This window comes from Salvia splendens, chromosome 17, assembly GCF_004379255.2.
Source record: "Salvia splendens isolate huo1 chromosome 17, SspV2, whole genome shotgun sequence".
NCBI lineage: Eukaryota > Viridiplantae > Streptophyta > Magnoliopsida > Lamiales > Lamiaceae > Salvia > Salvia splendens.
The window spans coordinates 24489101-24511906 of record NC_056048.1 but is presented as its reverse complement, the minus strand read 5'-3'; the positions used below and the strand labels follow the sequence as shown (position 1 = coordinate 24511906).

At 36.2% G+C, this 22806-nt stretch overlaps 1 protein-coding gene across 4 annotated transcripts; it reads right to left on the bottom strand.

Annotated features, from left to right (window-relative positions):
- Positions 1-1468: 1468 nt before the first annotated feature.
- On the bottom strand, positions 1469-18808 carry LOC121774849 (glycine--tRNA ligase, chloroplastic/mitochondrial 2-like). 4 transcript variants are annotated; one of them, XM_042171716.1, is made up of 36 exons: positions 18461-18808; positions 18074-18124; positions 17410-17477; positions 16746-16827; positions 16544-16607; positions 16337-16392; positions 16095-16172; positions 15864-15938; positions 15709-15779; positions 15158-15274; positions 14947-15048; positions 14682-14808; positions 13894-13977; positions 13504-13590; positions 12816-12917; positions 12093-12156; positions 10689-10744; positions 10506-10577; positions 10119-10201; positions 9741-9789; positions 8313-8375; positions 8141-8230; positions 7976-8062; positions 7637-7708; positions 7481-7539; positions 7203-7296; positions 6798-7016; positions 5523-5617; positions 4754-4844; positions 4567-4671; positions 4163-4201; positions 3520-3609; positions 2852-2953; positions 2182-2263; positions 1986-2071; positions 1469-1825 (listed from the first exon to the last, which is right to left on the bottom strand). In XM_042171716.1, exons 1-36 carry the CDS (start codon positions 18725-18727, stop codon positions 1727-1729), a joined length of 3228 nt encoding a protein of 1075 aa, XP_042027650.1. In that variant the 5' UTR covers positions 18728-18808; the 3' UTR covers positions 1469-1726. The 4 variants fall into 4 exon arrangements, with proteins under 4 accessions (XP_042027650.1, XP_042027651.1, XP_042027652.1 ...); XM_042171717.1 differs by lacking the exon at positions 18461-18808 and having other exon boundaries at positions 17406-17477; XM_042171718.1 differs by lacking the exons at positions 17410-17477; positions 18074-18124; positions 18461-18808 and having other exon boundaries at positions 16040-16172; positions 16544-16630.
- Between the last annotated feature and the right edge of the window lie 3998 nt (positions 18809-22806).

Sequence of the window (22806 nt, the reverse complement as noted above, 5' to 3'; positions counted from 1 at the left end):
AGGTACTTATACTTTTTTCCCATTATGAAGAAGTATATGATGGAGAGGTAAAATCTTATTTGCCTTCTTTTCATTAAAAATTATTCTTCAAGGGAGAAGGTATTTGAAAAGGTACTACACTTTATGTTTTGGAATGCATTATATGGAATATTATTTTATTTTAAAAAATTTACCTTTCAATATTTTCCTTTGGAATGTGTTACGTTTTGGTAGGATATATTTCACTTTTTGAGAAGTTAAATAGATGATATAACTCTTTCATTTACATTTCCTTCTTGGAGATGCTCTTAGTGTATACTCTCTCCGTCCCATAAAAATATGGGCAATTTGTATGCCACGGGAATTAAGACAAAATTGGTAAAGTAAGAAAGAGAAGGGTAATTAAAATAGCATTAGTGGATAGTGAGACCCACATTATCAGTTGCATTTAATGGTGGTATAAGTTATAAATATGTTGATGTATAGGGATAATAAATTGAGATAGCTTTCCAAAAATGGAATACACATATTTTTGTGCAAGAACAAAAATAAAAAGTACACATATTTTTATGGAACGGATGAAGTATTTAAGAGCTAAATTCAGTTTTTAGAAATCAAGTGAAAGAACCATTAAGGTTTTATTCATTAATTTTACACTTAAGGAGTTGAGGAGACAAGAAGTGCATCTTTCTTTTCACCTTTAGGAAGCCTTTTAGCATACCTAATATCTACACTCCACCTCCTTTTTATAAACCAACTTTTGAATGGTCACTTTCCTAGTTTCAAGCTTTCTTTAGTCGATGACACTTAGTTTATTCCCAAAAAAGTTCTAATTTTTGCAAAGTATAAAATTTTTTTCACATATGCTTGTATTTCAATTTCTTCCCCCTAATTAAAGCATGGCAGCATCGCCAAAACTCTTAAGTGTGGAATAAATAAGATGCCATTCCTCGTGGGTTCGATGCCATATGAAACTAAATATCACTCCCTCTGTCACACAAAAATATGTACACTTTCCATTTTCGTCCGTCCCATAAAAATATGAGCATCTCCATTTATGAAAAATTGTCTCCACTAATACTAATTTAACTACCATTCTCCTCCTATTTCTGAAGTACATTACTAATTGTGTATTAATTCCTGTGTCATTTCAAATACACACATTTTTATGAAATGGAGAGAGTAATATTTTGGAAAATGGAAACTTATAAATATTATTGAACATAAGGGACACGTGCCTACAACTAGTGTGCAAAACCCGAAATGGAGAGAGTAATATTTTGGAAAATGGAAACTTATAAATATTAGAACAAAAGGGACACGTGCCTACGACTAGCGTGCAAAACCCCTTCCTTTCAAGATGACATGTTGTAGTTTAGAGTGTGGTTATATATGATATCCGTCCTACTAGCACTATACGGTACGATGTGACGTTTATATTAACATGGGTACGTCTTAGTCATATTAAAGTAAAAAAACTATGATATTATAATCTACACACAAGTACTACTCAAAGCCATATGAAAAAAAACTGTTACAGATTTCATGATTCCATATATTGAAGGCAAATGAGGATGAATAAATTGAACGTTTTTCCAACTACATGCAGATTACAAGCTATAACTTACGAGCCTCGTAAAACTTACACGTGCTACCCGTAGTTTTCTTGTTGCTGACGACCGTGCTCTCTCGTTTTCTGTTGAAATGGTGCCAGAAACTGAGCTTTGTAAGTTAGACATGACTAGTTTTAGAATCCAGGAAGAATAGAGAGGTCTATTATTCCCTTTGGAAGAAGTGAAATATTTCGAAGGAGAGCAAGCCTGTTCTTTCTGATTCTTTCTTCTTCCTGCAAACACAATGCAGGGTAATGTCACAACTGAATATAACCTCATTCGAGTGTCCAGAGTCAAGGCACCCGGATCGTCCTCATTCGAGTGTCCAGAGTCAAGGCACCCGGATCGTCAGCAACTAAATATAACTCTCTTGTGTATTGAAGAAAGACATACCACCATCACAAATACATTGTTAAAGAAATCTTCCAGTGGCTGCAATAGACAGGAAGATGCTTCAACAAAGTCATCGACTTCCATGTCTGTAAATGTACTCACGGGTTAGCGATGTAAAGAAAATGGAACTCGCAGGATTAGTTTTGAAATTGAATCTACATGGTGGAAAACAAGAACGCATGAAGGATGAGGATACCGGAATGAATTTTACTCCTTAATGATGTAAAAGTGCTCCATAAATTTTGCTCTTCCACTGTTTCAAAAGCCGCCTCATCCACCTAACAGAATGGTTTTCATGTCAGAAAAAAAATGAACAACAATGCAAAGAATCACAATATGAGTGGCGAACGAAGTATACTTCATCCCTGAGGTGTGTAGATTCGTCATCTATTTAGTATATTCAGAAAAGGACAACACCTTTTAAAAAGAGCTTCAGTTGAAAAGCAGACAGGGTTACAAATCACACATTAGAAGCCCAATGTGCTGTTCACTAGATGTTGTATTGACCAAATATTCTAGCATAGATGATAATAAGGTTATTGCTAGTGCACTAAATAATCTTCCTAAGCTTTTAGAAGCAGCGAGCAGTCGTTCTATGCAAGATTCTTCAACAATAAATATAATCAGACATAGAGGCAGAGGAATAGACCAAACAAAGTCACTAGGAATGCTAACAATACATAGGAAGTTTTACATGGCATGGAGTGGATCAATGTGGCACTTTATTCATTATAGATAACTTGTGACAATGACTTAGGTTACTGGTCATTAAAGATTGAATGGCTCAGGTAAAATAGGAACTCTTGAGCAATTTAACTATGTTTTAAGTAGGCAAATGTGTAACCCATGTTTTTTAATATCTGCACCTCAAGATCATGAGTGACCTCTTTTCCGCGGACTATTCTTGTTGGGCGAGAATACGCCTCAATAATTTTGGGTAGCAGCTCGCCTTCTGATAAAATTTTCATCTGAAATTAAGCACAAAAGAGGAAGAAATTATGGAAAAGAAAAATAAAACTCTACTGCTTTGTTTAACAATAAAACTTATGCTTGCTTGAACCCATTAATAAGTATCAAAAAACATTTAACATCAGCCATTTAATAACCTAAAGGTGACAACAAAAGTATAATAAGATTATAAGAGTTTTACATGACAGCCAAAATGCAAAATGTGATTCACAGAACGTAATACAAGTTATTGCATAAAGGAAGAGATGGAGAAAGATACAACATTCCATCATCTATTATTGCTGACACTGTAACGACTAGCTGTACAGGCAAATATTTTAGGATCATGTTGACTAAATAGTTATGTAACATTATGGGGTTTGTCCGTTTGTATGAACTAGTGCAGAGGTAAAGGGCAGTATCTAAACAGAAGCATATTAGTGATCACTTTGTACTAAGATGGTTAATAGTTATGTTTATATCCGAAAGGGTAATGAGTTGAGTCAATAGACAACTTATACAGCTATACATCCTCTTGGTTGCAACATGGTCAGCCACATAGAAACAAGAATACAGTGGCACTTACTTTATTTGCGGATCTGGCTGCCAGACAAGGCAAATTGCCACGCTCTGCAAGAACAGAGCGAACTACATCTGGACTTATTCCTTGGTCAATCTGCGAGACATGTGAGAAATCCATAAAAATCATACGAACTGCAACTACATAGAAATAAAAATCTTAGACCTCAATGTAAGTTCATAGATACAATGGTCATTAACTTAAGGAATTCAACCGCTGACCGCAGTAGAGAAGGAAAATAACCAGATATTTGAGCATGGTATATGCACAAGTTCCAAGGCAAAGAATATAACTTAAAAGGTTCTCTCCTTTCCCATCCCCCAATATGAAAGGAGAGGTCCACCAAAGGAGAATAAGTCTAGAGCATACATTTGTTTTCACCAAAATTATATACGGCCCCGTAAAATTCTTTGGGTAAGCATGATTTATTTAGTTTCACTTGGTATCGCAAACCATAGCTTATAGAACATGTACTCTATTAGAGGAGATCCGTTTTCTAACAAAGAATATGGATGCTTGTTCCAACATCAACTATTATTTAGGGGAAATATTAGGAATTTACAGCCTACTTTGACATCCTGTTGGAGCAAAATAGTAACAAAAACTTGTATCCTCTGAAAGCATTTCACAGGTAAGAGATTCAACTTACCAAAAGTTGTTCAAGTCTCCTTGTTACAAACTGATGCACCTGCAACAAATGCAAAAATTGTCGTATTTGATTAGCAGAAAATTGTTGTGTATAAACTCAGCTCTACCCATTTATTTAAATGTCTGAGTGTGCATACTAAATTAAGTCCTAAAGTTTGCTAAAAACTATAACAGAGGCAGCTCTAAAAACGTGGCTGCATTAGAAGGTAATGGAGTGTCATGTGATTCAGAACAGGAATAAAATATCACATAAAACTTGGCATGGAATAAAAGTTAATGGCCCCAAAGTACGTAATAATGGCTAGTTAATGGCCCCAAAGTACGTAAATAATGGCTAAACATATTGCAAAAGCACACAGCAACGACCTTCCTTGATGAATTTACAAAAGAATGAACGCTTCTTACGTCATCTATTGTTTTTGATTCAACTTTTATGGGCTGAACTGCAGCAGCAAGTTCCAGCAAATGCCTGAGTCCCAAATTTTTATTGGTTTCTACTAACAGTTGTACCTGTAACACATGAAGGAAAAAATGACATATATACTCCCAAGTGAAAATGAATTTTTATACTATTATATTGGTTATGCCATACTAGACCGTAAGAGATTCTTCGCAGACCAAATGGATCATTAGCAGAGCTAGGCTGACAACCAGCAGCAACCAATCCAACCAGGCTGTCCAACCTGCAGAAAATGGTTGGAAAAATATACAAAAATAATAAATAAATACTAGGCAAAAGATCCTAACAAAAAGTAGAATAGCAATGAAGTAAAAAAAAGAAAGATAAGAAGACAACAAAAAAAAGTCATGTGTTTCCATTAGTTTCATGCATTTTTCAATTACAAAAGTTGAAAACCAAATGGCGTTTTGACAATGCAAGTAAAACTGATAACTTTAAATATGGCCTAGTTGAACTTTGCAAGTGCAGGGGGCCACATGCATTTGTAGTAAAGGTCAACGGGATAAGTTGGTCTGAATTAAAGTCGAGGGGTCAGCTGACTTGAGATCAATGTTGTCAATGGAATATGACTACCTATGGCCGTCGGCCCAAAAACCACCACAGGGATATGGAGGATCAGCATGGCGGGATATGGCAGTTGATAGATAAATAAGTAAATTAATAAAATAAAATATTATCAATCTATATACATAATTGAGATAAGCTGACTCTATCCATCACTAGCTCCTCATTTTGGAAGTTAAGAGGACAAAAGGTGGCAAGAATCAAAATAACTTAGTATGATACTTTATAACGTTAGCAAGACATTCAACAAAAAAGACGCAACAGAATCACAAAAATATAATGGAAGAGTTAATAGTAGTAACATACAAATGGGGAAGAAAAACAGTCATTGTCATACCTGTCAGTAATTGCCAATACTGTCCCAGTAACAGTTTTGGGAAGTATATCACCCGAAAATCGTGGAAGCATAATCTCAAACAGGGCATCAGCAATCTGATGCAAAATGGGATTACCACTTAGTCACTTACCAATACTAGTGTAACTGGAACAAGCAGAAAATCTTTTAGTTATACGTAGTTTTTAGGCTTTTAGCTACAAAAAAGAGCATTTATTCTAAAGCTAAATAAGGGATATTTAAGTGGACAAAAAGTCATCTCGGAAGGCTAACAGGAAAAATGAGAAAGTTCACTGTGATTGCCAATACTGTCCCAGCAACTAACAGTAATTGCCAATACTGTCCCAGCAACAGTTTTGGGGAGTATATCACCCGAAAATCGTGGAAGCATAATCTCAAACAGGGCATCAGCAATCTGATGCAAAATGGGATTACCACTTAGTCACTTACCAATACTAGTGTAACTGGAACAAGCAGAAAATCTTTTAGTTATACGTAGTTTTTAGGCTTTTAGCTACAAAAAAGAGCATTTATTCTAAAGCTAAATAAGGGATATTTAAGTGGACAAAAAGTCATCTCGGAAGGCTAACAGGAAAAATGAGAAAGTTCACTGTGATTGCCAATACTGTCCCAGCAACTAACAGTAATTGCCAATACTGTCCCAGCAACAGTTTTGGGGAGTATATCACCCGAAAATCGTGGAAGCATAATCTCAAACAGGGCATCAGCAATCTGATGCAAAATGGGATTACCACTTAGTCACTTACCAATACTAGTGTAACTGGAACAAGCAGAAAATCTTTTAGTTATACGTAGTTTTTAGGCTTTTAGCTACAAAAAAGAGCATTTATTCTAAAGCTAAATAAGGGATATTTAAGTGGACAAAAAGTCATCTCGGAAGGCTGACAGGAAAAATGAGAAAGTTCACTGTGATTCTTTTAGGCCACTGCATTCTCATCCAGTGAGTTTTTATTTTATATAAAGTTATTACAGGTGAACCAATAAAGTAAAATGTCACGAGCATCTATTCAATAGGCTGGCATGTATATCTACAGTTAACAGTTCATACCTCTATTCTAACATCAGATTTACGTTTTTCTTACTTCTTACTCTATAAGATACTTATCATATTTCTTACACCATAACTGTAGTTGCTATTACTGAGACAAATCTCACCAAGCATCACGTCAAAAAGTGATTTAAAAATAGAAAAACAATCAACAAGGAGATGAACAAGTTTTCAACATCTAATTAAAGAAGCTGGACTCTGCTCACAACCTGCTCCGAATAGCCATCTCTCAGAGCATAGTGACGTGCCATCACCCCAGCAAGGGAGGTGAACTCTGTAACGACTGCAGATGAGAGATCTGACATGGCTAATGATGCAGCATCCTGAACAACTTGGAGTGTATCTTCAGTCGTCTCCAGAGATAACCCGACTTCTGTAACCAGACTTTGGACTCGTGACATCTTGTCCAGCATGGTCCCCAGTTTTTCCTGTTTATTACTTATAAAAACGTGAAATTCAAATTTATGAAATAACATCAAATTCTACTCATAAATTCGCAGAAGCACTTCGTTACGAATTCTCCTACATGATGACAATGAGATATTCCCTCTTCCTTTTGTTCAAATCAGTAAATGTTTAGCGCCACCAAGATAATAAGAGGATATGAAACTTACATGGAAAAGGATCCCTTTCAGTTGATCTCGGAATTCAGAAAATCTCTTACTAGTGTCCAACTCATAAAAGAACTTTGCATCTTCATATCGAGCCCTGTAACCACATAATTACTCCATCAATCCATAGATAAAGCCATTGGAATATATTTACGGAATTAAACTGGCAGTTTCCAAGAACAGGATTATCCAGGAAAGCATTTGATGCTGCACATTTGTATCTTGAGTAGAGAAAGGCGCAGCATTAGTGCAAGAGAAAACAGACTAGGTTTACATCCAACCTAAGTACAGCTTCATTTCCTTTTCTCACAACCACTTCATTGATTGTTCCATTTGCAACCTAAGACAACAGATGGAGCAACAAACCAATTATTGTGTCAGAAATGAAGAGATAACAACTTAATTTAATAAGAAGATGATTGATTGGCATCACTAACAGCAATAAAATATGGCATTAGCTTTTCATCCTGATCAGTAATTGCAAAATACTTCTGATGCTTCTGCATCACCTGCAAGTTTCATGACAAGACATCCAACCATAAGGATAAAGCGTCGTAACATGTGCAAGACGGCAAAGCACAGCTTAGTTGGTAAGACGCTTCCACTCCAACCAATATAGGTTGGGGGCTCGAGTCACCAAGGGCATGTGTAACAAGTTAATCAACTTATAACATGTTTGACAAGTTAATCAACCTCTCAACCAAAATAAGAAAGCAAAGGTGTGAATGTAAAGGTATCTAGATGAATTTATTGGCTTTCAGTAGAAATTGACAAACCATTATAAGCAGGTCTTTTGGAAGCTCCAGGAAGGATTCACTGAATTCTCCAAGAACTGGGTGAGGTGCTTCAACAAGATTTACCACCTAGTCATTATCAAGATGTTTTAAAATAGTCTCTAACAATAAAAATAAAGCACCAAACTGTAAAGACTTGTTCCTTACCTCATCAAGTAAACCACTTTGCATTACAATTGACCCATTAATGCCTTTTACAATGGAAGTAGCTTTCTCCAAAATTATCTTCTTGCGTTGCTGCACAAATAAGTAAATGAAGCACTCGATACCTATAATATGTTCATTTTGGCATATTGAAGAAAATATCTATATCAATCACCTCAATGCTGATAGCTATCCCAGCATTGTCCAAGACATCGGAATAACATTCTGCGCTTTGTACCTGTGTTCAAGGGGGAAAAATTAAAAACAAATAAACAAAGAGCAGTTACATAAAAGTATAAAATAAAGAGGATCCACTAGTCAATATAAGAAGTCAACAGACAACAGTGCATTTGGAAGAAGCTTTTCTTCTAAACCCAACATGGATGCGGCCATTAAGCTTATCATAAGATCACAGAAGTATTCTTCAAATTTCTTGCTTAAGGATACTCATGGCCAGTTGTACTGTAAAACAATACCTAAAAGATTTTTAGAAATATGAAGAAAATGAGAGCATCTCCAATGCACGGATGTCCCACTCGGACATCCACTAGGACTTCCCAAAAACACCTCCTGCCACGTCACTAGGACTTCCCATCCCACTACCACGTCACTAGGACTTCCCCTGCACAATCCGCCCTTCCCATCGCCCTTCCCACTAGGACTTCCCGCAATTTTGACACGGAATACGGGAAAATTACATAATAAAAAAGAAAAAATACATAGTCATACAAAAAGTGGTGCGAATAAAATGAAGTTCAATGAGCCGTATATATAGAGTTTTAAAAATAAAAAATAAAAATAAATAAATACCGGACGTCCGACCCATGCCACAATGGCGGACGTCCGCCCGCCCGTCGCCCGGACGTCCGAGGACATGCGACGTCCATACGGGACATCCATATCCGAGTGCCTTCGTTACAATGGCGGACGTCCCGGTCGCCCGTCGCGGATGTCCGACCGGACGTCCGCCATTGAAGATGCTCTTAAGAAAAGAACCACCAAGGGTTGTTGTGCATGAACAAACGTTGAAAACAGTAATAAAATATATAATCAGCTGAAGTTCTCAATTATATGAAATGGATACCAAATAGGGTAAGGCCGTAAGGGTGATGTACAGCAGCGAAATTCAAGAAGGGCATCTCGCTCTGCTTTTGGTAATATAAAGATGAGAACTTTCAGATTTGTCACAGGAAGATTGAGAAAGCCAGGCTCCAAAGGGGGTGGCCTCTTTTTGAAGCAAAGAGAGACACACTAGCTGTAACAATATTGGGATACTATGAATGGTATAGATATTAACCAGCATTATTTTCTGAAATATAGCTCCAGAGTAGCATAAATGTATAATACATCTGGTACTGAAACTGGAGTAAGTTGTACAAGTACTTTGGTCTACTAGTCACATCAAGAAAAATAGAGCCTCGGGTCCTTTTCATCCAGTTTTCTGGTATTTTCTGCCTTGAAATAATACTTTTTTCTCTTGTTCTTTGTTCACCCTTTTCATTTCTTTTTATTTGCCTATTGCTAACTATGCATAAACTGCAGCTCCTAGCACCCCAAGAAGCATAATTACAAAGAGACGGCAGGTACAGGTTCAGAAACTTACCCTAATAGTAGCTGATGGAGTGTTTCGAAGCCCATGAGAAAGATCCCCACTGTCAAGGAGAACTTAGGTAAGTACTGTGTAAAAATTGAAGTCAACTCAAAAGTGGCCATTAGCATTCATATTGACATTTGCAACTACCACAACATGCCTTTATAGCATTATGTGGCATCTATAATCAAATAATCAAATAAAACATTTTTAGAAAGAAGGAAGGAGTTCAAAATTTGCTTAGCATACCAGGTGGACTAAGCATGGCATACTCAAAAGCAAAAAATCACAAGCTAGAAGTAAACAAGCGTGAAAAGGAAGATGAGACGTAATTCGTATATTCAGAAAAAGGGGGAATGGGAAGAGCCATAAAAGATTCTTTCAACTTGCCTTAGAGCACCAGCAAATGTGAAGGGAACCACTGAATTTCCATGCAGAGCCAAAATCCATCGAATAGGTCTACTGAACAAGATCTATATTTAGAGAAATCATATTCAGTTTTTAAAATTTTTAAAAAGACTATGAAAAACAGGAGCATGCATCAGCAGAGTGTATATATGTAAGTTGATAAGTGAGTTGTGAAAATTGCAAATTATAAAAAGAAGCATTCATTCATATTATAACAAATTACAAAGATTTAAAAAAAAGTATATCTTTATATTCAAGTTATTCAACATAAATGGCAAGAGAAAATGTTAGAGAGTGCTAAAAAACAGTCAAAAAGAGGAAGAATTAGACATCAGAATCATAAGATCCAAATCTTAAAATGGTACAGACCTCAGAGTTCCACCTCATCGACTTAGGGAATGATATTTTACTTAGGGTCGCAGGCAACTCTTCAGATAACACCTGTTCAGCATTCCAACGGAATAAAATATGCATGTAACAGTCCAGAAGATAAACAGTGAACAATTAATGAAAAAGTGTCATGTTCGTGGAATTACTGAGAGGGAAGCATACCTCCAAAGCGCGCCGAGATGGTTCCACTGCTTGAACATAGACATACTCTGTTTTACCTGAAGCAATTTAGGAATTAGGATTGTTAATACAGCATTATATGGATTCACATGGATTAATGATATCGAACTTTATAACACATATTTCATGTAGATTAATTAGTATAGCCTAATGTTAGCAGGGGGACACCATGGCGCACATATGCCAGCGGAGCACGAGCTAAATAGCCCATTATTGTGGCTGATTCTTTTCTTCTATTTATTTCCATTAATTGTACAGCTAAGGGACTGAAAGTATGCATGAGCTTTTAGGTTAGTTTCCTTTCAGTATTTAGTAAAGTAGGACTGTAGGAATCTATGATCTTGATCATAGTATTGTTTTGGATAGCTATCAACGTAAGCTCCGTGAGGAGTTTCTTTCAATCAAAATAAGAATTGAACGCAAATAACATGATAGAAAAAAACTCCACAGTGGCCTAAAGAGATAGTTGTCCAAAACAATACCATGATGAATATCATTGACTCCTAATGTGATACTGCTACTAAATACTAAAAATAAACACTAACCTTAAAGCTCATACATACATTCAAGCACTTAGCCCAATTGCTAACAATAAATACAAATAACATTTAAACTAAACTAAATAAATAAATAAGAAGAAGATCTGCCACTATGATCGACTATAGCTCTTGCTCTCCTCACATATGTCCTATGTGTGTGATATGTGCTCCAGCACTAGCACCTTATAGTAAACGAAATGCTTTCTAGAATAATACAAAACAATGTGTAGATCAAGCTTGTGACTTAGTGGTACTTATAAGATATTTGTATGTTTGTTGGGATGAGTAAAAAGTATTCCCTCTGTCCTCTGTAGGTGAGACGTATTCCATTTCGGGTGGCCCCACTGTAGCTAAGTCATTTCCTTTTTTGGTAAAAAGCAACACATCTCCTCTCTCTTCCTTTACTCTCTCTTACTTTATTCTCTCTTCATCACTCTACTTTATTCTCTTCTTACATCATTCTCTCTTCCCTTACCCAACTTAACACAATTTTCTTAAATCTCGTTGCCAAAAGAAATGCCTCTACTACAATCAGACGGAAGGAGTACCAAAATATTCATGAACTCATGCATGCATGCATGTGTGTATGTATCCAGGATTTTATTGTAAGAGGGGCAAAATTATATATAGAAAATTTTTATATATTTGATCAGGGGCATTAAGTGCATTTTATATATATTTGAAAATTTATAGCAAATTTATAAAGGCAAACAAGAATTGAGGAGGGGCATTTGCCCCACCCCATAATAGGCTGGATCCGCCCATGTATGTATGTATGCATGTATGTATGCATGCATGCATGCATGTATGAAAGGGGGGAGGGTGGATAGCAAATGTGGAGATATACCCTCAACTCTTCGGTACAAGGAGCTCAAAGGCACTCCATTTTTGCGGCAAAAACCTTCGGCTGCCTGGTTATACAACAAAATTAAAAATCTAAAGATAGGATAAGGAAGCTACTTTCAAGACATAAGTAAGTCCAACAAAATACTTTCATATCATAATTGTTTAAAACGAGAACTGTTAGACGGAAATTCAAAAAATTCTCAAGGGTGAGCGGACAATGTTTAAATGCGCTTTGAATAAAATAGGAAGATTGATCATAGTTATAACAGCTGAGTCACCCGAACATGAAATTGTGGTCATACTTGGTGGTCACTGAATACCTCATGAAAAGTGGTTAGAAAAGCATTCTCGAGGAAGAAATAAACTTAAAATTAATTAATGAATTGATGATACAAAAATAAGTCTAGCCATTAACTATGGTGCGGGACAACAACTTTTCATTATTAGGAGACAGAAAATACAAAAGTAAAGGTTGTAAAGGCAGAATGAGGTGAGCATTTATAGTGCAGGGTGAGTAACTTATAAGAATAGGCATAGGCATACATGCCAGATGTCATTTAAGTTTCTGACTTGCATACATACCAGACGTTATTTACGTTTCTGACTTATTTAATCACACAACTCAAACCAAACTATCCTCCACTACGTGCTTTAAGTCTTGTCGTAGTTAACATTTCATAAATTCATTCAGCAAATAAATATGGTAAATTCCAGGAGCGTAAACCTTTGTAGGATTTCCCTGCTGATCAAATGCCTTGGATGCTGGAGGTCCCCGAACCTCAACTTGATTGGCCACCTGCTTGGCAATCAGGTCATCAACATGGACCTGCATAGGGAGCCATATGAGGAGACTGCCAGACTGGAATATAGTATAATATCAGAATATTCAGCATATATAACACAAATTTTCACCTATGGAATAGAAGTAAAGCTCAGTTCACAACCAAATACATGTCATAGGAAAAGCAAATACTATTACATGAAAGCTGTCCATGAAAGTCAAGCTAGAAATTTTGCTCTTCTTTTCAGAAAATGGCAAGCTTTAGAATTCAGAGGAAGCAATGAAATAGAAATAAAATTTGTTGTTGTGGACCAGTATCACATATGGACACAATAATATTACTTTTTTCTCACATCATAAAGTCTTGACTAAAATGCTTCATTGTCAACACAAACTAAATGTTTATGAGAGACAGAATTAGTCATCAAGGAAACTCCATTAGAAGTTAGTGATTACTTGACAGTTCATAATTTATAGTAGTAGGAACATAAACATAATGAAAGGTTAAATTGAAATATATTGAGTGCACATGAGTATATGCCACTAAGATTATATCAAGGAAATTGTGAAGCATCTCAAGAACATGGAACCAAAATCCAAAGGTGCTATCAACATAGGAATCCAACCATACCACAAGCCTACGTGGAGTTCCAAATGTTTCCACATCTCCATGACTAAGTCTTTGTTTATCCAGTAACTGCTTGACTAAATCTTTTAGCTGCAACAAACAATGACACATGAGAGCTACATAGCAGAACTGCGATAAAGTTCGGAAGATAACACCAATTCTAGAAACATGACCTAAAATCAACTTCAGAAACAGAAAAGAGACTAACCTACAGGGCAAAATCACAAAGAAGAAATTATAAAAGTTGATGTTATACAAGCATGGAAGACCAAAGACATGGTTACAGAATAAAAGGCTATCAGGTGCAAAGCCTACAAATGTAGGTCTTGAGACTTAATTAACAAATAAAAAACATAATACAGTAGTATTTTATAGAGAAAGAATAAACATTACTTGATTGCAAGCATTAACAACATCATTTGGCGGCAACTCCTCCGTCCCAATTTCAAGAATAAAAGGCCGAGGTCGTTCAGAAACCTGTGTGATGCGGGACAAAAAAACATGAAAAAACCACCAGCCTGAAAATGAAGCTATTATTTTCAGAAAAATTGAGCTTAGGCTAATCCCATACTAAGTATTATATAAATAATACAATAAAGAATATAACCAAAGGCTCAATTACACATTGAAAGCAAGGGGTCACAAAGAAAGAGGGTGGGTGTTTGTAATCTTTAGGAGTGTGAACAGTGTCCAAGATATCTGTTAGTGGTTGTCTAGAGAAAAGCAGCAGTCTATGTATCTGCAAAGCAAGTAGTGTGGTGTGTGGAGGTCCGAGGTTCTATAGATTTATGGACCACAAGATTGGGAGAGAAGATCCTTCCGATTGCTTAGTAATAACGCTGAGAGCCTGAAACTGCAACTGATATAACTGGGAATTTAAGTTCAGGTATATGAGCGATTAGCCTAAAACTATCTTTGTACTTTGTGTACATTTCATTATAGAATAAAGATCAAACTCAAATTGCCACTGGTAAGAATCTAGCATATACTATATGCTTTATTTACTTAACCCTTTTCTTTTGCCTGTTCATACTAGACATTTGATATCGTTTATTACAAAGTTGTGCAGAAATATAAGAACAAACCAATTAATAAACAAACAACTCTTCAAACAACACTAAACAACTAGATGGGATAGATAGAGTTTTAATTCAGACATATATTGAGGTTCTCGATATAACCTTAAACTTGAGTTCCTCTATATCTTCTTTTTGGAATCCAAGGTGGTTAGGATTAGAAGCAATGCCCAAGGGGAACCCAAGAGACTCCCTTGTCTTTAACCACTGTTGAGCACATTGGCGGGCCAAACTGAAAGGAATCAAGAATTTGGATTTTGATATAATGTCAATGATTGTCATGAAAATATGAGTCCCCCCTCTCCCAAAAAAGTAATATTACTCTATAGTGATCACTTGCATTAACAAAACAATCAAACAGATGACCAACCTACGCATACGCCCAAAATAACGAGCACGTTCTGTAACCCCAACAAATCCTCTAGAGTCCAACACATTGAAAGCATGAGATGTCTTCAAAAGCTGATCATACCTAACATTAAAGAAAAATATAGAGAAGAATGTGAACTGCAACATCAAAAACCAGAAAATTCCTAGTTGACTATTATGCAAGAAAGTGGTAGAACAGTAAAGAAAAATACGCAGGAATTGCAAGGCCCAAGTCAAGCAAGCGACGAGCTTCAGCCTCAAATTGATCGAAATGACTATGAATGTAATCTACACTGGCATGCTCTAGATAATATGCACTCATCTCCTTCCTGAAAAAGAAGTCATCATGAGAAACTACATAGAAATAAGTTTACACAGAAACTGAAACAAAATATCAAGAACAATGATACTGACATTTATGAAAGACACAAATTAATTTATGTTGAGCATACACGTTCAATAGGGAAAAGGAGAGCGTAATGGGGGATGAAGCATGCTGGGGAGACCAACTAAAATTTGTGCCGCAATTTATATGTAAATAACTTAGTTAACAAGTTGGAACACGTTTGTATAAGAAATAAAGAACTTTACTAGGGCAACTCCAATCTCCAACTCATATGGAGAGAGCATGCAACTTGACCTTGTGACAAATCTCTATTTATATGCCAAAACCGTAGATAGAACATGAATATAGAAACACTCAACTCCATGTAGTGGTCTAATGTTATAAATAAATAAATGACATGATCAACAGCTTATTTACTCATTTTCCAGAAAAAGCTCCCCGTATGTTATTCCATCAGCATATCGAATTTTCTTGAAGTGGTCAACTCCCTGCAAAGAATTCACATAAGCTTCGTGCAAGAATGTATATGGGGTCATAAAGCAAATGTTAATAACTGATTGCACACAAGGGACCTGAAGCAACATAATGATTCGCTCAAGCCCATAGGTAATTTCAACTGAGACAGGCATCAGTGGAAGACTTCCAGCCTGCCAAAGGAAAGAAGATAAATAAACGACGACAATAGAAAATCAAATATGATTACTGAAGCTGCAGACCCTATACTAACAAAAGATTTGCAAAGAATAACCTCAAGAGTCAAGAGCATATTCCTGTTAATTTTCAGAACAGAAAGATAAGAGGACCTGCTGGAAGTAGGTGAATTGAGTAATCTCCATTCCATCCATCCAAATTTCCCAACCCAATCCCCAAGCACCTAATACCTACAAGCAAATCGGCAAATCGGCAAATCGGCAAATCGGCAAATCGGAAGATAAGACACGTTTGTCAAACTATATAACCTTGCAATCATGAAAAACTGGATGTGAACTGAATTGTAAAATACAACTAAGCAGTAACCACAAAACGAATCAATGCAAAGCCTCACCGGGCTCTCCCAGTTGTCCTCGACAAAACGAATGTCGTGGTCGTTAACATCAATACCTACAGCAATTACAAATTTAGTGAAGGAACAAATATAAAGAAATTTTCAGAATCTACAAAAGATAAGGATTGTTGGAAAATGCTCTGTATGAAATAAAATATCTATAAATTGAAGAAAATAGCAAGGAAAGTATCTGAATTACTACAGAACCTAAGGCTGATAAACTCCGAATGAACAAGTCTTGTGAATTCCCAGGATCAGGCTTCAATATCACCTGACATAAATTTGGGGTAAGCACTGCAAAGTAAATAAGATAATGATGAAATGCAACACAAACAACGATGAGTTCAAAATATTTCACAAATTAATCATATCCCTAGGCCCTAGGCCTTTAATCAAGCTATAAATTCACCTGGAATTGTGTGTGCCTTTGAAGTCGATTTGGGTTTTCACCGTAACGACTATCATCTGGCCGGATACTAGGTTCTACATACCTTCCATCATAAATTTATGCATCAGTCATCGCATAAAGAAAATATTGCACCACAGCAGCACTGTATGAAATAACTATACAGATAAAACTTAGGAAGGATATTCATGTATTAAGGACCATAAATTATTTCTGTGAAATGTAAAGGCTTCAAAGCTATAAAGCTACAACTTTTAATGTTTTTACTATAAAACATTCTAGTTTGCAACTTTGCATCACATCAGAATTCAACTACCCATAAAAAGGCATAAGCAAAATGCATATCCACGAGTCCATAAAAACAAAATAACTTGATGATATTATAATTTTTCAACTTCTTTTAAACGGCATAGGTTCATCATTATATTTAGCCAATAACCATATCAATAAATTCCATTGAAGGTTCCTCTTCTTTGTGGCAACCAAATCAGAGGCAACTAAGCTAAGTCCTAGCTAGTGATACATTCAATTTTTTTATTTCCCTACAGTGAGAGGTCAATACCATCACCTACAGATGCAAGCAAAAGTGTGCCCAGACAGGCAGAATAATGTATAAAGACAGGAAAAGCATATTGGTTTCATCACGGGTGTGAAAAAGCATACTTACGCAACATTCCATGGCTCTGGGCCAAGAACCCTTAAAAATGTAAGAGGATTCATAGTCCCAGCTCCAACCTGTTCAACACCGTCATAAACCCAATGAAAGAAACTAGCAATAGTTAGGAAGCCTCAGAAACTTGTAATAAATGAAAAAAACACTGTTAAGAAATTACAATCTGACAAAGTGGCCCCATTGGAGAAATTGATCTATTTGCACTTTCTCCATGGGAAGAAAGGATTCATGAACTCATTCTCAGCAACCTACGCTCTAGTGTTCTTAAACTTTATGATTGATAAATAGATCTCTCAATCTTGGCCATATATGCTTCTTTTATGAGGAAAAAAACACCATACTCATTGGACAACGTTTCCCCAAAATTTCAAAACATAGCACACTCTATTCTGAATACATTTCAAAACATATTAGCTTGCCTAATGTGCCAAAAAAAACTTTTTAAGAAGCCACATGTGCTCATTCGTCATTTAATGGTGGAGTTAAGAGCTAAATCATTTCGTCTGAGACAAAAAGGTAAAAAAAAAAATTTGACTATAGTCCAATATAGTATGTGCCGGCCCTGATGCGGAGAATAAAAGACATGTTATCGATCTTGAAAACCGACGCCCTTTTTCCCAACCTTATTGGACAGGAGTAAGAAGAAAGTGCAGATTACCTCAGTATTGCTGCATTGCATCACAGCGCATCCAACAGAAGCCCAATATTCCTGCAAATTTATAATTCAGGGTCTAAAATAGGAGACTTGAAATATCCCAATTACAGTTAATACTTGTATTCAAAAAATTCTAACAGAAACTCTACACGAGATATTTCGAAGGTTCTTCTATGCTGATCTTGCAAGATTTAGAAAAACAGTCTCATAGTAATAGCTATAACGATTTGAACTATGCCAGAGAAAAGTAAAGAATACGGCAACAACAGTGAAGACTGAGAAAGACTGAAACTTGTGCCCAAACATTTCCACAATTTTCGATTTCTAAACATGAACCAAATGCTTCTACTTAATTCACTATGAATTCGTATCACTTATTGATCATAATACCTGCAGCCGCTGAATGGCTTGCTGGAAAGTTAGTGTAGACGATGACGACAGCGCCGGCTTCTGGCTGTCCTGTTCTGTGGCCTGGGCGTTGGCAGAGAGAGAGAGCTTCGCAGCGGCGGAGGAAAACCGCCTCCGCCGGAAAATTAGAGGCGAATTGGGGTAAATAGTCCTCCGACCGGCGGCTAGGATGAAGGAGAGGGGGCGTTTGTAATCCCTGGGAGATTTTTTGAGGATTGAAGTTACGAGCGGCAGTGATAGTATTGCCATTGTGCAGACGAAGTGAGGATTGTGGACAGCAAAACAGCAGTGAGCGCCGAGCGCTATGGGATTGGATGGAAGGGATGAGATACTGTGCTGTTTCATAAACAGAGAACAACACATTTTAGTTTAATATTTTTATTTAATTTTTTTTTTTAACTTTATTTTAGAAGAAAATCAAAGCTAATCATATTATTCTGGTAGTGATTTATGATATCGTAATACTAGAAATTATAAACAAAAGAAAAAATGTTTTAGAACATAAAATGATAGTATTAAATAGATAAATAAAAAGTGTAAAATCAAATAAAAATCATTAAAAATAAAATACACATGATTGTACTCCTATTTGTTATTGTAATTAGACTCGTAAGTTGTAAGTACTCATTTACAAATCTAACTTTTTTTAGACATTCTATTATTTAAAACGGATAAGAATTAGTTGTTAATGTAAAAAAGCAATTTACATAAATGAATTTACTCATGTGTTAAGGATAAAAATCAAAATAAATCGTACGATACAATCGTTATAGTATCGAAGAACACACGACAAAAAATAAAAATATAATAAAAGAAAAAGAGATTAGACCTGTGTTCAGTTATCATTTACTACTATATTTTGAGCATTTTTTAAATAGTTAAGGAGGATGAACAATAGTATTCCTTTCTATCCCTCGATGGGGCAAATGTCCGTGCTCATATTTAACTACATATATATAAATATAATTTGCTATAACATTTTTTTATTAATCTTCTATTAATTGCCCCTTCTTGAATGTTTAAATTATTTTCATGTATATTTTTGCCCATATTATTAAAAATTTCCGGCTCCGTCCCTGACTCGATCCTCGACCTATTGGTTAAAGTGGAACATCTTACTAACTGGGTTGCGCTTCGTTGTCTCATGGTATTTCGAACATAACAACTTTTGAGGTGATTTTAAAAATAAACCAACCCAACCTACTTAACAATTTTCATACCATACTTGATCCATCATCCAAGTATAGTTATTAGAGAAAGGGAGTTCCCCAAACTTTTAAATGATTGTTAAACTAAAGCGTTGTATAAAAATAGAATATCAACAACTCTATTTATCTTATCAAATTGATTGCATAATTTCCGTCTTCTTCCTTTGGTTGTATGATTGCGTCCATCTCTATCGAAGGAGTCGAATCAAGATCAACAGGGCTTTGCTTTTGTGGTGTCGAAAAATAAAGCTTGTTTGATCACATTTTATCTGTTAAAGATCAACAATTAGATTGTTAAATTACAGTAGAAGATAATTAATTTAAAAAGTAGAAAAGGAATAAATATTTTAATTCACAGTACAATTTTTTTTGCCTAATACTCCACTTTTTATCTAAACATTGTAATTCGGAAACGTTTTTAGAAAGTAACTTGACGAATATATGTCTATGAATTTGTAAGTGAACCTAAACAAAATTATCTAGTGTCTAAAGTTTCAAGTCCCACAAAATAAAACTACAAATATCAGTATTTCATATATAGGTATATGATTTTTTAAGTGAATCTATACAAAATTATCTAGTGTCTAAAGTTTCTAGTCCCATAAAATAAAACTACAAATATCAGCATTTCATATATGTGTCTATGAATTTTTAAGTGAATCTATACAAATTTTCTAGAGTCTAAAGTTTCTACTCCCACAAAATAAAACTACAAATATCAGTATTTCATCTATAATTCACTTATCTTATTTTTAACTAGAACAACGTGAATTAATTTTGGTTGTGAACATATAAATTGTCTTAAAAGTAAAAGTAATTGCCTTTTTCAAATGGTAGTATATTCCATATTAAATTATACTAGTAGTATTAAAAAAGCCTTTGGTCATATTTATCAATTAAACTCTACTATTTTTGTATACTTTGTTTAGCCCACTCTAAATAAGTGAAATTGAGATCTCTACATTTTTGTCGATTGAGACAAAGTAGGTAGGGTAGCTTATATAAGTAGGTTACTGGTTTATTAGATAGAAATATTTTAAATTATTGATAATTACTTACTAGATGTAAAAATTACAGCAAAAGGCAAAAATGAGAATTTTAATTATTTTAAATTATTGATAATTACTAGAAGACGGAAAAATTATAGCAAAAGGCAAAAATGAGAATTTTAATTATTTTAAATTATTGATAATTACTAGAAGATGTAAAAATTATAGCAAAAGGCAAAAATGAGAACTTTTTTCTTAGTTCCCTCAGATGACTCCGTACATTTTATAGAAATCAACGATAATTTAAAACATTTTTATGAAATATACTCTCTTTGTAAGTCATTAGGAATCCGATTTACTACTATTACTATTTTAGTTAGAGTTCCGATTCACTTTTATTATAAAAGATATATAGACTTTATATTACACTAAATTAATCAATTCGTATTTTTTATAAAACCAATATATAAAAATAATATATTTTATAGTTGGACTCCTAATGTCAGATAGACATATTATTAATGATATAAAATGCACAAATCTTCGAAAAATAAATTGATAAACGGAATGGCGACTGTGAGGCTACTTACCGTGAGCGCTGCTTTCCACCGCCACGGCGGAGCATCACTGCCTCCGCTGCCATCGAGGATACTCCGCCTCTCCAATAGAGTTATCCGAGCATTCTCTTCCGCCACGTCTCCACCGTCCAAGGCTGTAATGTATGATGATGGGGTGCGTACTAAACAAGCCCAACAGCAATGACGGCCCATCAGCCCAAAGCCCAAGGAAGAGTATGAGTTCGGCATTACCAAAGAGTTCGGCCTCAGCCTACAGCTCGGTAAAAGCCAACCTATCAAGCTCTGCTTTCAGGTCGGCGTCAAGCTCTACTCTCAGATCGGCAACCAAAGCAGGAGTGTGAGTTCGGCATTACCAAAGAGTTCGGCCTCAGCCTACAGCTCGGTAAAAGCCATCCAATCAAGCTCTGCTCTCAGGTCGGCATCAATCTCTACTCTCAGATCGGCAACCAAAGCAGTTCGGTCTCAGTATTCGACCGAACAAGGAGTTAGTGGACCCATACAAGATGTCCAACACACCCACTACCACGTGATGTCAACTCAGGCCACGATCGTAGGCCATGACCTACGCTACATCCACGATCTTAGGCCATGACCTACACGACATCCACGACTTAGGGTGGTGATGCAAGCCACGATCTTAGTCCAAGATATAAATAGAACTTAGATCTGATATGAGAAGGTTAAGCTCTCTAGAGATAAAAACACCATATAGCAAATAGCAAGTTTGTATTTGTAAGCTGTAGAAAACAGATCAAGCAATACAATCTTGCCCTCCCTTTTTCCCGTGGACGTAGATTTACTTCAGTAAATCGAACCACGTAAATTCTTCGTGTCATAATCTTCATTCTCTACCAGCATTTACAAACATCAGAAATTCGCGGATTCATCACTGGCGCCGTCTGTGGGAAGCAGAGAACAAAATTTGTGATAAAGCGAATTTTTGATCCATTTTTTCCACCCAAAAAATGCATACCAGATCGCAGAGTACCCGCATTCCTGCCCGTGAGAACCAGGAGGAAGCCAATCCATCCCATAGGTCTGGAAAACAGCCTAGGGATAAATCCACCACCAGTTCTCATGGCGAAGGAACAGGCCGCTCCAAAAATCGTCCCACTGAGTCTTCCCAGCAGCCTGATTTGAATGAGGCTGTCAAGCTGTTCTTGGCTGAGAAGCAGGATGAGTTCTTAGCCTTCCTGCAAAAGAGCCAAGAGCCGAAGACGAAAACGGAGGATTCTCCTTCCTCATCCAGACATGAAAGTCACTACCGCAGTAGTGCCGTGTCTTCCAGGAAGAAGAATCCTCAACCCCGACATATTCCTGTTCTTCCTTGGTACCGGAATCACAGGAGAACTCAATCTCCTCCATACCGACGAGATATCGGATTCGCCGTGTACGGAGCACTGAAGACTCCGTTCTCGGACGACATCACCCGAACTCCCCTACCACAGAACTACCGAACTCCGTCGATGACTTACGACGGGCTCGTGGACCCTCACGATTTCTTGGGGCGCTATCAATATAACATGGCGAACCAGGGTCTCAACGAGGTCCAC